The sequence below is a fragment of the Staurois parvus genome, unplaced genomic scaffold, assembly GCF_062004578.1.
Source record: "Staurois parvus isolate SC_StPar_1 unplaced genomic scaffold, SC_StPar_1.0 ptg000794l, whole genome shotgun sequence".
Classification (NCBI taxonomy): domain Eukaryota; kingdom Metazoa; phylum Chordata; class Amphibia; order Anura; family Ranidae; genus Staurois; species Staurois parvus.
In genome coordinates this window covers 933,139-947,113 of record NW_028318590.1, presented here as the reverse complement: position 1 = coordinate 947,113, position 13,975 = coordinate 933,139, and the positions used below count along the sequence as shown (strand labels likewise).

Below are 13,975 nucleotides of genomic sequence, written 5' to 3'. Positions count from 1 at the left end.
GTCAAGACGGTTGGCATCTCTGGGTCAGTAGACACTGGGACCAAAGGTCTGGCGTTCATGATAGCCATGACTTCAGCCATCAGCGTGGTTAGGACTTCGTGTGTGAGACGAGTAAATCCAATCTTTAGAAGCATTGCATCTAGAATGCGGCGAGCTACTCCAATCATCCTCTCCCAAGCTCCTCCCATATGTGAGGCATGAGGAGGATTGAAGATCCAAGTGCATCTTTGGTTTTGAAGATAGTTACTTGTCTCTGAGTCTGTTGCAATGATCTTCAATTCCTTGCAGGCTCCAATAAAGTTTGTGCCACAGTCAGAACGAATCTGTTTTGCTGGTCCTCGAATGGAGAAAAATCTTCTCAAGGCATTGATGAAGCTTGAGGTAGATAGAGACTCAATTACCTCAATGTGAACTGCTCTGATACTCATACACGAGAAAAGAACAGCCCAGCGTTTGCTCTCTGCACTGCCTCCTCTGGTCTTGCGAGAAGAAATGTTCCAAGGACCAAAAACGTCCAGGCCCACATTTGTGAATGGAGGATCTGAAGCCAGCCTGTCTGGAGGTAAGTCTCACATCTTCTGGACTTCAAGTTTTCCTCTGATTTTCTTGCAAGTTACACATTCGTTAATCACACTGGAGACTAGTCTTTTACCTCCTAGGATCCACAATCCAGCTGAGCGGACTGCTCCTTCAGTGAGGTGGCGACCTTGATGTGCAACTTGCTCGTGGTGGTGTCTTGTCAGAAGAACAGCAACGTGATGATTCTTGGGTATGACAATGGGATGTTTTTCTAAAATAGTCGTATCAGCTGCGGGTAGACGACCTCCAAGTCTCATCACTCCATCTTCATCAAGGACAGGGTTCAACTTTTTGAGTGGGCTGTGTTTAGAAAGTTCTTCTTTCTTGAAAAGACCTTGAATTTCTTCCTGGAAGGCTTCCTGCTGAACACATCTGATAATGGTGACATTGGCTTGCTCAAGATAGTCATTGTTACCCTGGTCAACACTGGCTGTTTTGCTGAAGGATCTGGCCAAGCAGATGAGTTTCCCTATGGCACGGATGAGTGACTTCCAGCTGGAAAACCTTACGAACCTACATGAGCCAAGACCTTCTCTGGTGGTTAGAGTCTTGTAAACTGCAACTAGAGGTCTTACCTCTTTGTCTTGGTCTGGTTCTACAAACTGAAAAGTTCCGTTCTGATCAGTCTCTTCAGTTTCTGGTCCAGTCAAGAAGGATGGACCTGTGAACCAGTTAGTCTGTTTGAGGACAGCAGCTGGTACCAGTCTAGTCCCATGATTAGCAGGGTTCTTGTCTGTACTGATGTGATGCCACTGTTCTGGACTTGTACACTTTCTGATACGTGTCACTCTGTTTGACACGTATGTGTAGAATCTTCTTGAAGCGTTATGGATATAACCTAAAACAATCTTGCTGTCCGTGTAGAAGTTCACTGCATGGATCTCGATGTCCAGTTCTGCAATGAGTAAGTCTGCCATCTCCACAGCTAGGACAGCAGCACAAAGTTCTAAGCATGGGACTGTGTGAGCAGGTCTTGGAGCCAGTTTGGACTTTCCCAAGATGAATCCTGCATGGCTTTGTCCCTGAGTGTCTATGACTCTAAGGTAGGCTACAGCTGCTATAGCCACGGTGGATGCATCTGAAAACACGTGTATCTCTCTTAGTTTTGTAACAGACAAAGAAACAGAGACGTATGGTCTTTGGATGCTAAGTCGCTCAAGCTCCAGCAAAGAGTCTTTTTACAACGTCCACTGCATTTCTTTCTTTTCAGGTAGAGGTGTGTCCCAATCACTTTGTTCTAGCTCAGTTGTAATCTCTCTCATAAGAGCTTTGCCTTGCATGGTGATGGGTGCTACGAACCCCAAGGGATCGTAAAGACTGTTGACCGTAGACAAGACACCTCGCTTTGTGAAAGGCTTCTCTTCCCTGGATACTCGGAAGGTGAAGCTGTCAGTTTTCAAGTCCCAACTAAGCCCTAAGCTTCTTTGAAGGGGTGGTGAATCTATACCTAGATCTAGGTTTTTGAGGTCTTTTGCACGGTCTTCTGCTGGGAATGCTTCCATGACTTTGCTGTTGTTGGAAGCCACTTTGTGCAGTCTTATGTTAGATTCTGCTAGCAAGTCTCTAGTGCTTTTCAAAATGTCAATGGCTTCTCCACTACTGGAGAAGGAAGCAAGTCCATCATCTACATAAAAGTTTTCCATAACAAATTGTTTGGCTTCAGAGTTGTGTCTGTCACCTTGCTGCGCTGCTCGTCTCAAGTTGTAGATAGCGACAGCTGGTGAGGGACTGTTCCCAAACACATGTACTTTCATCCTATACTCTATGATACCTTTGTTGAGGTCGTTGTCTTCATACCATAGGAACCTCAGGTAGTCTCTGTGGTCTTCACGGACAAGGAAGCAGTAGAACATCTGCTGTACATCTGCTGTTACTGCAACAAGTTCTCTTCGGAATCTGATAAGGACTCCAAGAAGTGTGTTGTTCAGGTCTGGTCCGCTGAGAAGTACATCATTAAGGGAAATACCTTCATGCTTTGCACTAGAATCAAATACTACACGTATCTGACCTGGTTTTTGAGGATGGTACACTCCGAATATTGGCAAGTACCAGCGTTCTTGTGTTTCATGCAGTGCTGGTGCTTTTTCAGCTTGATCTTTGTCAAAGATTTTCCGCATGAATTCTTGGAAGTGTTCTTTCCTGTCTGGCTTTCTTTCAAGAGTGCGCTGCAATAGCGCAAGGCGTTTCTCTGCTTGCACTCTGTTGTTGGGAAGACGATGTCGTGGTGTACGGAATGGTAGTGGGGCTACCCAACTGCCTGCTTTGTCTTTGAAGACTTCTCTGTCCATGATCTCAAGGAAGAGGTTATCTTCAACAGATGGTGCTAGTTTGTCATCATCTTGAGTTCTCTCAAACACTTTGTGGCCTAGCTGATCTGAATCTTCAGCTGAGGCTGTATCTTCCAGGCACCTCTGGGTGTTCTGGGGATGTGTTGGGTTAGATAGTTTCTCTTTAATCTGCATGCTGTTGTTACATGGGCAAAGACATGATGTGCGACCGTTCTGCAACAGATTTGTTCTGTAGACATTCACCTTTGCGGGTTTGTGAAGTCCGTCCAGACATACATTTCCAATGATAACCCATCCAAGATCAAGACGTTGAGCAAATGGTGCATAGTGTGGCCCATTGTATTGTTCTCTGACCTTGTGCACTCTCAGTATGTCTCTTCCTAGTAAAAGGACGATTGCAGCATCTGGGTTGAGTGTTGGGATCTTGTCTGCTATTCGCATGAGATGAGAGTAGTGATGTGCCACTTCAGGTGTGGGAATCTCTGACCTGTCATCTGGTATCATGTCACATTCTATGAGGGTAGGAAGAGTCAGCTGCGTCTTTCCATCTAATGACTCGATGGTGTAGTTGTTTGCTCTTCTCCCTGATGTCTCTATAACTCCAGAACATGTCTTCAAGGTGTATGGAGTTGAACTTCCTTTGTCCCCGAAGAGGTCGAAGAACTCTGTCTTTGCTAAAGACCTGTTGCTTTGTTCGTCTAGAACTGTATACATCTTCACTGCCTTTTCTCTGAGACCGTTGGGATACACTTTGACTAAGCATATCTTGGAGCATGATCTAGAGAGTCCTGGTTCTGTACAGATCTCAGTGCACTTTGCAGTTATTGCTGGTGTTGCACTTTCTTTTTGCTCCCCACCATGATCTTCTTGAGTTGCTGGAACTTCTGATCTCCATGGTGGTGGTCCTGGGTGCAGTGCTGACAGATGTCGGTCATTGTTGCATTCTGTGCACCGTATTTCTCTCTTACAATCTTTTGCAAGATGTTGCATTGAGGCGCAGCATCTGAAACAAATGTGATTGTCTTTAAGGTAAGCCTTGCGCTCCTCTAATGTCTTACTTCTGAAACTGCGACATTTTCTTAGTGGATGAGGCTTGTTGTGTATTGGGCACTGTTTGTCTGGATCCTCAACTTCTTTGCTTGTGTTGTCTTCCTGATTGGCTGCAGCCTCAGGTGGTACTTCTGTCTTCCGTACAGACACTGTTGCTCTGCGTTCTTTGTAGTGTACTGGCGGCTGCTTCTCTGTCCTTGGGGAGCTTGCAACTCTCTTGTTCAGGAAGGCGAAGCTTGGCTCATTGCGTGTCTTAGCTTGGTCTACAAGGAATTCAGCGAGGAAGACAAACGGTGGAAATGCAACTCGATAGTCTTTCTTGTATCTGGATGCTTGAGAGACCCACCTTTCTTGCAGGTTGAAAGGGAGCTTCTCGATTATGGACTCTACTCCACGTGCTGTGTCTAAGTATAAGAGACCTGGCAGAGTTCCACTAGTCTTTGCTGCTTTTATTTCTAGGAGTAGGTCTCCGAGCTCTCTCAGCTTCTGATTGTCTTTGTTTGTCATTTTCGGGCAAGTTTCAATTTTCTTTAAAAGTGCTTCTTCTATTACTTCAGGTGACCCATAGCAGTCTTCCATTCTCCGCCAGACCATCGCAAGTCCTGCTGTTGCATCATGGACATGCACTGACCTGATTCTTTTGGCCTGCTCTGAGGACTCTGGTCCTAGGTATTTGGCGAGTAGGTCGAGCTTCTCTCTGTCTGTCAGCTCTAAGTTTTGGGTGCTGCTTAGGAAGGATGACCTCCAGGCCCAGTAGTTTTCAGGACGATCGTCAAACTTCAAGAGACCAGTGCTCACCATCTCACGGCGCATCAGGTATTTCGACACGTCTGCAACCTTTGCTGTGTCAGGTGCATTTGTTCTGGGTACAAACACGGGACTGCTGGCTGATAGTGACTGATGGGTTCGTTGAGGTATTTGACTAAGTCTATTTTGGTCAGATGGTTGCTCTCCTCTATTGTAGTCTAGATCTGGTTTTGCACGAGGAGAGGTTATATCGCCATCTACTTGGTTACTTAGCGTGTTGGCGGTTTGGTATCTGAGCCCGTGATTGGTTGACTTATCACGTGGCGGTTCAGGTTCAGTCTTGTAGTGATGCGTAACATCAAAGCTATCTGCTCCCAACTGGGTCCTTGATGGTTTCGGTGCGTCACTAGGCTGTTTATCAGGGTACAGGGTTGCTTGTGATTGCACGTACTCACGGGTGCGTTGGAATGTACTGAAAGGTGTTATCGGGGTTTCCAGTACATCGCTCTCTACAAACTGAATATCTGCAGCTCTCGCGAGAACTTCGGCTTCAGCTATGGCTGCTGCAGCTATTTTCTGTTGCTGGAGTATGTGTAAAGAGGCTTGCACTTCTGCCTTTCTCCTAAGCGTTTCTGCTTCTCTCCTTTTCATTTCAGCTTCCCCTTCGGCTTGTCTCTTCTTCTGCTCTTCATCTAGGTAGCCTTGCTCTTTCATAAGCTCTGCTTCCTGTATGGCATAGGAGGCCATGGCGCATGCGGCCTCGGCCTTGGCTTGTGCCCTGGCGGCGATAGCGCTGACTGAAGACAAGTTTGTGACACTAGAATGTCTGGAACTTGTATGCTTACTCCTGGCTGCCCCAGCACTGACTGACGATAGGTCTGTGACGTTTGAATGCCTGGAACTTGAACGCTTAGATCTGGCGGTTTCTGCTTTGGATGACGACAGATCCGATTTGTTATAAGTTCTCAGCGTGCTGCATTGTGACCTAGTTTCCAGCGTACTGTGCATATTTTCTTCCTGTTTGCACGAGATTTTAGGAAGGGTTAATTTAGTGATATCTTTCATATCTGAGTTAGTTTTTTACTTTGCTATGCCTAGACTGGCTGTGCTGTGGGGATTTCACACACACGTGCTGCTGTATTAACAGTTAAGAGTCTTTTCTGTGTTGTGGGGCTTGCTGTAGTGTTTTCACACAATGTGCTCTGAAGTAACCGTGTAAGTCTTTTTACTGTCCTGCCTTCTCTGCAGTTATGAAAGGGTTACAGAGGATTACAGGCAGTATAACCTTTGATGTCCACACAGTAAAGAGTCGATGATTGATAACCGATGATATTTACTGATAACATGTGACATAATGAGAATGCGCGTGAATAAATGGGAAAACTGAAATACAAACAGAATAAACAGACATGAGTACATATATAACTTCCTAACTATATGCATAACATTCCTCAGTATATAGGAGGGGTACTTACAGACTTTGGGGGTCTAATCAAGCCCATATATGAAGAGAGAACAGCATCCCACATCTACTTGCATAGTAGAATTTCTTCAGTCTGAAGAGATGAGGTCACTTCCTCCCAAGTTAGCAAACAGGAAGTCTCTGGCCTTAAGGGGACAGACACTGCTGAATGCTAAAGAATGCCTTGTGTAATACAAGGCAGCACAACCGGCTCTCCTCTGTCAGCTCGAGAGGAGAGAAATGCCAATAACCGGCATTTCCCTGTTTACATGCGATCAGCTGTGATTGGACACAGCTGATCACATGACCGAGCCGACATCTTCGGCTCTTTCCGTGGATCGGTGATCCGCTGTTTCCGAGGGACACAGTGCACTGCCGATCGCCGTGCTGCGCGTGCTCCCGAGCCGTGCATGCGGTGAGAATGGGAGGTCGTCATATGACATCCTCCCAGAAAAAGAGAACCGCCTTGCACCTGTCATTGTACTATATGGTGGGCGATGGTTAAAGACACTGTGCAAATACGTGTCGAAAAAAATAAAAATTTGCAACACCCACCACTTTATTCTCTAGGGCAGGGGTGGGCAAACTTTTTGACTTGAGGGCCGCAATGGGTTCATATATTGGACCCGGACCAAGAGTAGATGAATGATGTGTATGTGTCATCCATAGTGAGTATAGTAATATTCCCCCATAGTAATTCATCCCCCTATAGCAATTCATCCCCCCCATAGCAATTCATCCCCCCTATAGCAATCCATCCCCCCTATAGCAATCCATCCCCCCTATAGCAATCCATCCCCCCTATAGCAATCCATCCCCCCTATAGCAATCCATCCCCCCCATAGCAATCCATCCCCCCCTATAGCAATCCATCCCCCCCTATAGCAATCCATCCCCCCCCTATAGCAATCCATCCCCCCCTATAGCAATCCATCCCCCCCTATAGCAATCCATCCCCCCCATAGCAATTCATTCCCCATATTAAGTCCCCAAGTCCCCCCTGTGTCAATTTGCGCCGCGCGTTCCTGTCGCCGTGTTCCCGCGCCGTTCCGGTGTAGCATGAAAATCTGTCTCCTATGAGGATCTGTCCCCCTCGACGTATCTGCGCATGTGCCAGTTTCAGGCATTAGCAGCCGATCAGTGATCTCCGGCACATGCGCAGATACGTCGAGGGGGACAGATCCTCATAGGAGACAGATTTTCATGCTACACCGGTCTTCAGGGCAGACTGTGAGAGGAGCCTAGCTCCGCGGGCCGGATTAAAAGGTCCGCCGGGTCCTCCGTAAAAAAAAAAAAAAACACACAAATTGGCCCAGTAGGTACCTGGTTAAGGAATGATAGTATGATAGGTGAGCTCCTCTGTTGCAAAGACTGATGTAAAAGACTCAGTTTATAGCTCTGGCTGACCAGTTGGACATTTAGCATGTTATGCCTTAAACCGACAGTGTTCTATAAAGCCCAAAGCATTACCTTGATAAAGTCATTTGCTCCGGCAACAACCTGAGTCCTGACGAGGACCGCCAGAAATTCCTTGGGGTTTGTCCCGGACTGTTTCTCATACTGTTTTTTCACCTGGGGGGGAAAACAAAAAAACAAAAAAAAAACCCCCGTTATCAGGTTGGGAATGGCCCAGATATAGACCTGCACTCAGTACCAGCCAGGGGCGGACTGACCATTCGAGCACTGCCTGAGGGCCCAGAGTCAGTAAGGGGCCCCATGAAATGCCCCGGTACCTTTTATAGGCTTTTTTGGGTGTGCGCAAGGACACAGGGGCCTCATGATCCCCTATTGCCCAGGGGCCCCATGAATTGTCAGTCCACCCCGGTACCAGCTGTAATAGTCCTTGCTGCAGAGGATCAGACTATACAGTCACTGCAGGCCAGGGGCCGGATGTGGCCATCGTGATATGGATCGTGCTTTGCTGGGTTTTGCCTTCCTCTGGATCATCTGTGGGTGTAGGATTATAACTTTTTTTTATTGGTTGAACTTTTGTCTTTCAGCCAGACCAACTATGCAACCGGAAAGAATTGTAAGCAAGACAAAAGGCTTACCTAGTGATTGTAAGATTCTTTATATCACTATGCATGGCTGTATGGTGCTGCAATTTAGTGGAGGATGTCCACTTTAATTTGTCCTTTTATGTTAAAATTATATATTTGATATCAAAAGTAATACAAATTATAATACAGCGTTTATATAGCACCAAAAGGTTTGCTCAGCGCTGTACATTAAGGTGGGGGGACAGTACATGAGACAATACACGAGGGGTTTGAGGGCCCTGCTCTTTCGAGCTTACAATCTAGGAGGGAGGGGTAGAGGTACAGGAGGAAGTGGCTGTGGGGGATGGAGTGGTAGGAGGAGATCGGCTTTTAGGTGAGGGTGGGGTAGGCTTTCTTGAAGAGATGGGTTTTCAGGGTGAGCCTGAAGGTGAGGAAGGTAGGTGACAGTCTGATGGGTTGGGGTAGGGAGTTCGAGGATGGGGGAAGTCCTAGAGAAGTCCTGCAGTCGGGCGTGGGAGGAGGAGACCAGGGAGCTAGAGAGTAGGTCTCGTGAGGAGCGAAGAGTACAGATACGGTGGTATTTGGGCATCAGGTCAGTGAGGTAGTTTGACATACAAAGCCATTCACAACGCTAGTTATGTATTTTGAATTAAAATATATTTATTTTACCAGGATCTGGTTGTGCTTTACTCTGTCCATACGGTTTTAATAAAAACAAATGCACATTCATAATGCAGAGAGTTGTGCTTTATAATTGCACTCGTCATGCAACTGGCCCGGCCTCAAGTTACGAGGTTCTCTCTCCAGCATCGAGCAGACAGAACATCTATGGGATCACACAGCCTGCAGTACATTACATGACCAATGATGGCGCTGTGGAGTAAACACTGCAGTGTCGAATTGATAACAATATGGCCCCTTATGAATCAGGAGACTCACTGAAAACATCCTCCCTTGGAAGCTCTGATACCTCATTTGCCATTATGGAACAATGGCAGTGTGACTGAAGGCCAAGTGTTTTCCTCCCCTCTAGTGGGTCATTTACAAATCGGTTTTGTACCCTCCCAAAAAATAAAAAGCCTAGAGATTTGAGAACAAGCATGCAAGACATCAAAAACCCATTATATTCAGTTCCAGCACCTGAATATGCATCATGGATAGGGTGTATAAGGCCAGGCCCCATAGACTCATTGTGAGAAGGAGGAGTACAGTACAAACCAGTTTTTGAACATGGCATGGTTGTTGGTGTCAGGTTGGGACACAGACACCCCTTTGAGATGGAGGAATGTTTCCAACTTCTTGTTCAAGCTAGGACATGAAGAATGAAGGAGGTTCTGAAGGGAAAAGGTGTCCAACCCAATACTAGCAAGGTGTGAGTGTATAGGGCGTATATACGGATGCTTTCGTACACCAAAAGGTTTAACACCCGACATCACATCTACCTGTAGGGCTCATAGGATGAACAAGGCTCCCAACGATGGAGTTCAGGCATTCCCAGTGTTAATGTTTCAGCATGCTAGAGACATGAAGGTCCTACCTTGTTGGCAACAGTTTGAGAAGACCACAGGTCAGGTGCAATGCTTTGGCCAATCACAGGGCATGACGGCATCACCCCCCTGGTGAGGGGGTTGGCAGGCATCGTGATTAACATTGGATCTACTTCAGGGGGCTTTTAAATTTAAAGGATTTGTCAAACGTTGTTTATTGACTTACAATAACTTGTGAATGAGTAGAGGTACTATGTACCCCATACTCATTCACATAGGGAGGTGGGATCTGGACCCCCCCCGTTAAAGGAGGGCTTCCAGATTTCAATAAGCCCCCCCACCCACAGTTGTGGGGAAAGAGGCCCTTGTCTCTAACAAGGGGACAAGGTGCTTTTGCCCCAAAAAGCACCCCCCCGTTGGAGATCATATGGTCTGGCACAGTTCAGGGGTAGGAAAGCTAGCTCATCCCCCTTTCCTGGCCTGCCAGGCTACACTACATGCTCAGATAAGGGTCTGGCATAGATTTGGGGGCAGACCCTCACACCATTTACAAAAAATAAAGAAATAAAAAAATTTAGCATGGGGTTCCCCTAAAAATCCATACCAGACCTGAAGGGCAATTCGTTTTACATTCAGCTGTCAGTGGGGAATCCCACTGACAACATGGAAGGTTTCACTACTAGAATTCCACATAAATTACAAGTCGTGGAATTTTAGTAGCTGCGCAGTATCTTCCCCCATACTCAGATGTAGTAGGAGAATGCTAAGTAAATTGTCTCCTCTGAAGTTCTGAAGGGAGGGGAATTGCAGCTTCTGCCATACAAGCTATAGGTGACAAAAAGGACTAATTCACACACAAAAAACAAAAAAACACCCCCACACAAAATAAAAAGATTAAAATTAAAGGTAACCCAATGTAATGCAGTTTAGTGAACACACATGTATGGTATAAACACAACACAGGTCAATGGCTTCTCAGGGTCCCAATGCAGATCATCACACCTGGCATGAACCAGTCCTTAGTATTGGATCCCCAACCACTTACCTCATTAAGGATGGCCTGATCTTTTGCAGTAGGTTTCCTGGGCTTACTCAGTCCCCTCAGTGCAGCCTCAGCCATCTTTGTAAAGTTCTCAGTAGACTAATACATCTCACCCAGTACCTGGGCTTATATACCTGTGGGTTGTACCATTCCACAGAGAGGGTGGGGGTGTCCAGTAATGACTACACCCTGCATGTGATGGGCCATTCTCAGGAGAAACCTGATACTAGGCATTGGAAATGACGTCATACAAATCAAAGTCTGTGCCAAGAAAATCAGTGGAATGGTATGAGGAACCTATGGATCCCTGGAGGTAAATCTGACGTCTCTGGTATTACATCCTTCTTTTCCTGACCGCCCACCTAAAGGAAAACATAATGCAGGTGCCATATGATGCAGCAATAATTACCGCCCCCCCTGCATTTGTAGTAATACTATTGCCAAACGTGAGCCATTCAGGTGAATGGGAACAGCGCCCACAACCACCCTGCAACCTGCGATGGTTCAGCCCTTTCAGGGTTAAATCAGACAGCTGATATCGCTGAGCCCTGGACATAGGGTGGGAGCAGACAGGTCATCACCATAGGAGGCACTGCTGGCCATACCCTACTACACCCTACTTAAAGGAACAGTATTGCTTACTGGGGACACCATTCAGACACCTAGACCCGAGTTCAGAGGGACCTAAGCCTTGTTTAGACTTACGGTTGGAGGGTGGTAAACATTAGTGGTTGAGCCACATTTTTGCCACCTACCACCCACACCTATTGAGCTACAATTAGCAGCGGATGGGGGTGTTTACATGTAACGGCCATGAGGCTTCATTTTGCCCCCACTGCAAAGTTGACCCAACTTGTAGCGATTGTCAGGGGCTACACATTCAAGTCAATGGGGAAGCACTGCAAAGACCCACATTGCATGCAGTTGCAAGGCATTTGTTAGCAAAAATTGGATTAAAAGAAGTGGCACGGAGGCGTCAAATCCCTTCCTCGTTGCCTGTCAGTGCGATCCGAACACGGAACAGGCTTCAGGGGCCAGGGAGATGTAGATGTACGTCTAGATCTACCCTTACTTCTGAGCTCTCCAGTGCCAGATTTAGGCCCCCGAGTACTGGCCAGTAAGGCTTGGTTCACATGTATGTATTTTACGTTTGATGCTTTCTCCAGTGCTTTTTGCATTTTCTTTTGTGTTTTCCTACACGCATTTTTGCTGCATTTTTGCCGTGTTTTGTTCAGCTCTTTTTTTTTTTTTTAAAGTGGAATTTTTTTGTTGTTGGGCAGAATAAAAATGCAAAACACGGCAAAAATGCAGCAACAACATGGCAAAAACACACTACCATGCATTCCAGCAGCTTCTCCAGCTTCTTCTAGCCAGAAGGTCAAATTGTGGTCAGGAGTTGAGAGTCTCTGCAGGCCAACCCCTCTGGAATTTCCTCCTGCTCTAGAGCTTTTCAGGAAGGCCTAGGGGTAGTGGGTGGATCTGAGGAGTGCCTGGCTTGCACTCTTGAGGGATCCTAACCAATCCCAAACAGAAGGTTTGGCAAGAGGCTGGGACACCCTTAAAAATGTTGGAGCCTGCTCAGGTGAGGGACAGTTGGGGTAGAAGACAGTGGGGGGAGATGTGAGGCTTAGGACAGGAGGCTGCAAGGAGGCCCAGTGGGATGAGGCCTACCTGCAGGCCTGGAGCTGGAAAGGAGACTCAAAGTTTCACTGGTCCCCAGAGCGAGGATCACCTGTACAGCAGAGAAAGAGCGGCCCAGCTAAAAGGCCCATCAGCGGTACAGGAGAAGACCTGAGTGAGTAGACTTGATTGCTATCATCATTTAAACATTACAAAGAATATGACAGAATATGCAAAAAGGAAATAAAGTTCGCAAAAATTGAAAATGAACGACAGATTGCAAAAGATAGCAGGACTAACCCCCCAAAAATTCTTCAAATATGTTAATAGTAGAAAAATTCGGTCCGATCATGTAGGCCCTTTACAGAATCATCTAGAGGGGGTGACTGGGGACAAAGAGAAGTCCAATGTATGAAATCCCTTCTTCTGCTCTGTGTATACAAAGGAGCATGGAGGGGCTCTTGTCCATAATGGGGGGTGGTACTGACACAGCTCCAGATGATCCACATTGGCTCACAACTGATTTGATCCATAAATATTTAGACAGAATAAAGGTGAATAAAGCCCCTGGACCGGATGGCATACACCCACGGGGCCTTAAAGGATTCAGCTCTGTCATTTCAAAACCATTGTTTCTCATTTTTAGGGACTCTTTAATGACTGGTATAGTACCACTGGATTGGTGTAAGGCCAATGTGGGGCCAATATTTAAAAAGGGGTCAAAATCTTTACCAAGTAATTATAGACCTGTTAGTGTAACTTCTATAGTTGGGAAGATACTGGAGAGTTTAATAAAAGACCACAGAGAGGAGTTCTTGCTGGAAACAAATATTGTAAGCCACAGACAGCATGGAGTCATGAAAGACAGAAGTTGTCAAACAAATCTGATTTCTTTTTATGAGGAGGTGAGCAAAACCTTGGACAGAGGAGTGGCGGTGGAAGTGGTATACTTGGACAGAGGAGTGGCGGTGGAAGTGGTATACTTGGACAGAGGAGTGGCGGTGGAAGTGGTATACTTGGACAGAGGGGTGGTGGTGGATTTGGTATACTTGGACAGAGGGGTGGTGGTGGATTTGGTATACTTGGACAGAGGGGTGACAGTTATAGTTATAGGGGGGGGGGGTGTACTCTGTCCTGAAAGTGACAACCCCCCCAACCTATAACTGGCCTTTGGAGTAAGGGGCAACGCAAATCACAAATGAAGATTTCCCAGCACACTCACCACCTAGCCTGCAATAGGCTCTGTTTAACAATTCGCAGTAAAGTGTTACTAAACCCCAGACCCGGCATTCACTATATCTGCTCTCCCCGGACCCCCCCGCATTCACTATATGCGCTCTCCCCGGACCCCCCCCGCATTCACTATATCCGCTCTCCCCGGACCCCCCCGCATTCACTATATCCGCTCTCCCCGAACCCCCCCCGCATTCACTATATCCGCTCTCCCCGGACCCCCCCGCATTCACTATATCCGCTCTCCCCGGACCCCCCCCGCATTCACTATATCCGCTCTCCCCGGACCCCCCCGCATTCACTATATCCGCTCTCCCCGGATCCCCCCCGCATTCACTATATCCGCTCTTCCCGGATCCCCCCCGCATTCACTATATCCGCTCTCCCCGGATCCCCCCCCGCATTCACTATATCCGCTCTCCCCGGACCCCCCCGCATTCACTATATCCGCTCTCCCCGGATCCCCC

General features: G+C 47.0%; 1 protein-coding gene across 3 annotated transcripts in view; it reads right to left on the bottom strand.

The window, feature by feature from the left end:
* LOC149444274 (leukocyte cysteine proteinase inhibitor 1-like) overlaps positions 1–10,755 on the bottom strand; it is a 68,835-nt gene extending 58,080 nt beyond the window's left edge. Inside the window, exons 1-2 of one of the 3 annotated variants that reach the window (XM_089654736.1) lie at positions 10,659–10,753; positions 7,597–7,698 (exon numbers count right to left, since the gene is read on the bottom strand). In XM_089654736.1, coding sequence (XP_089510862.1) covers positions 7,597–7,698; positions 10,659–10,733 — 177 coding nt within the window. In that variant the 5' untranslated portion in view covers positions 10,734–10,753. Of the gene's footprint in view, positions 1–7,596; positions 7,699–10,658 lie in introns of all 3 variants that reach the window. The other 2 variants (XR_016306537.1, XM_089654735.1) reach the window with 2 other exon arrangements.
* Between the last annotated feature and the right edge of the window lie 3,220 nt (positions 10,756–13,975).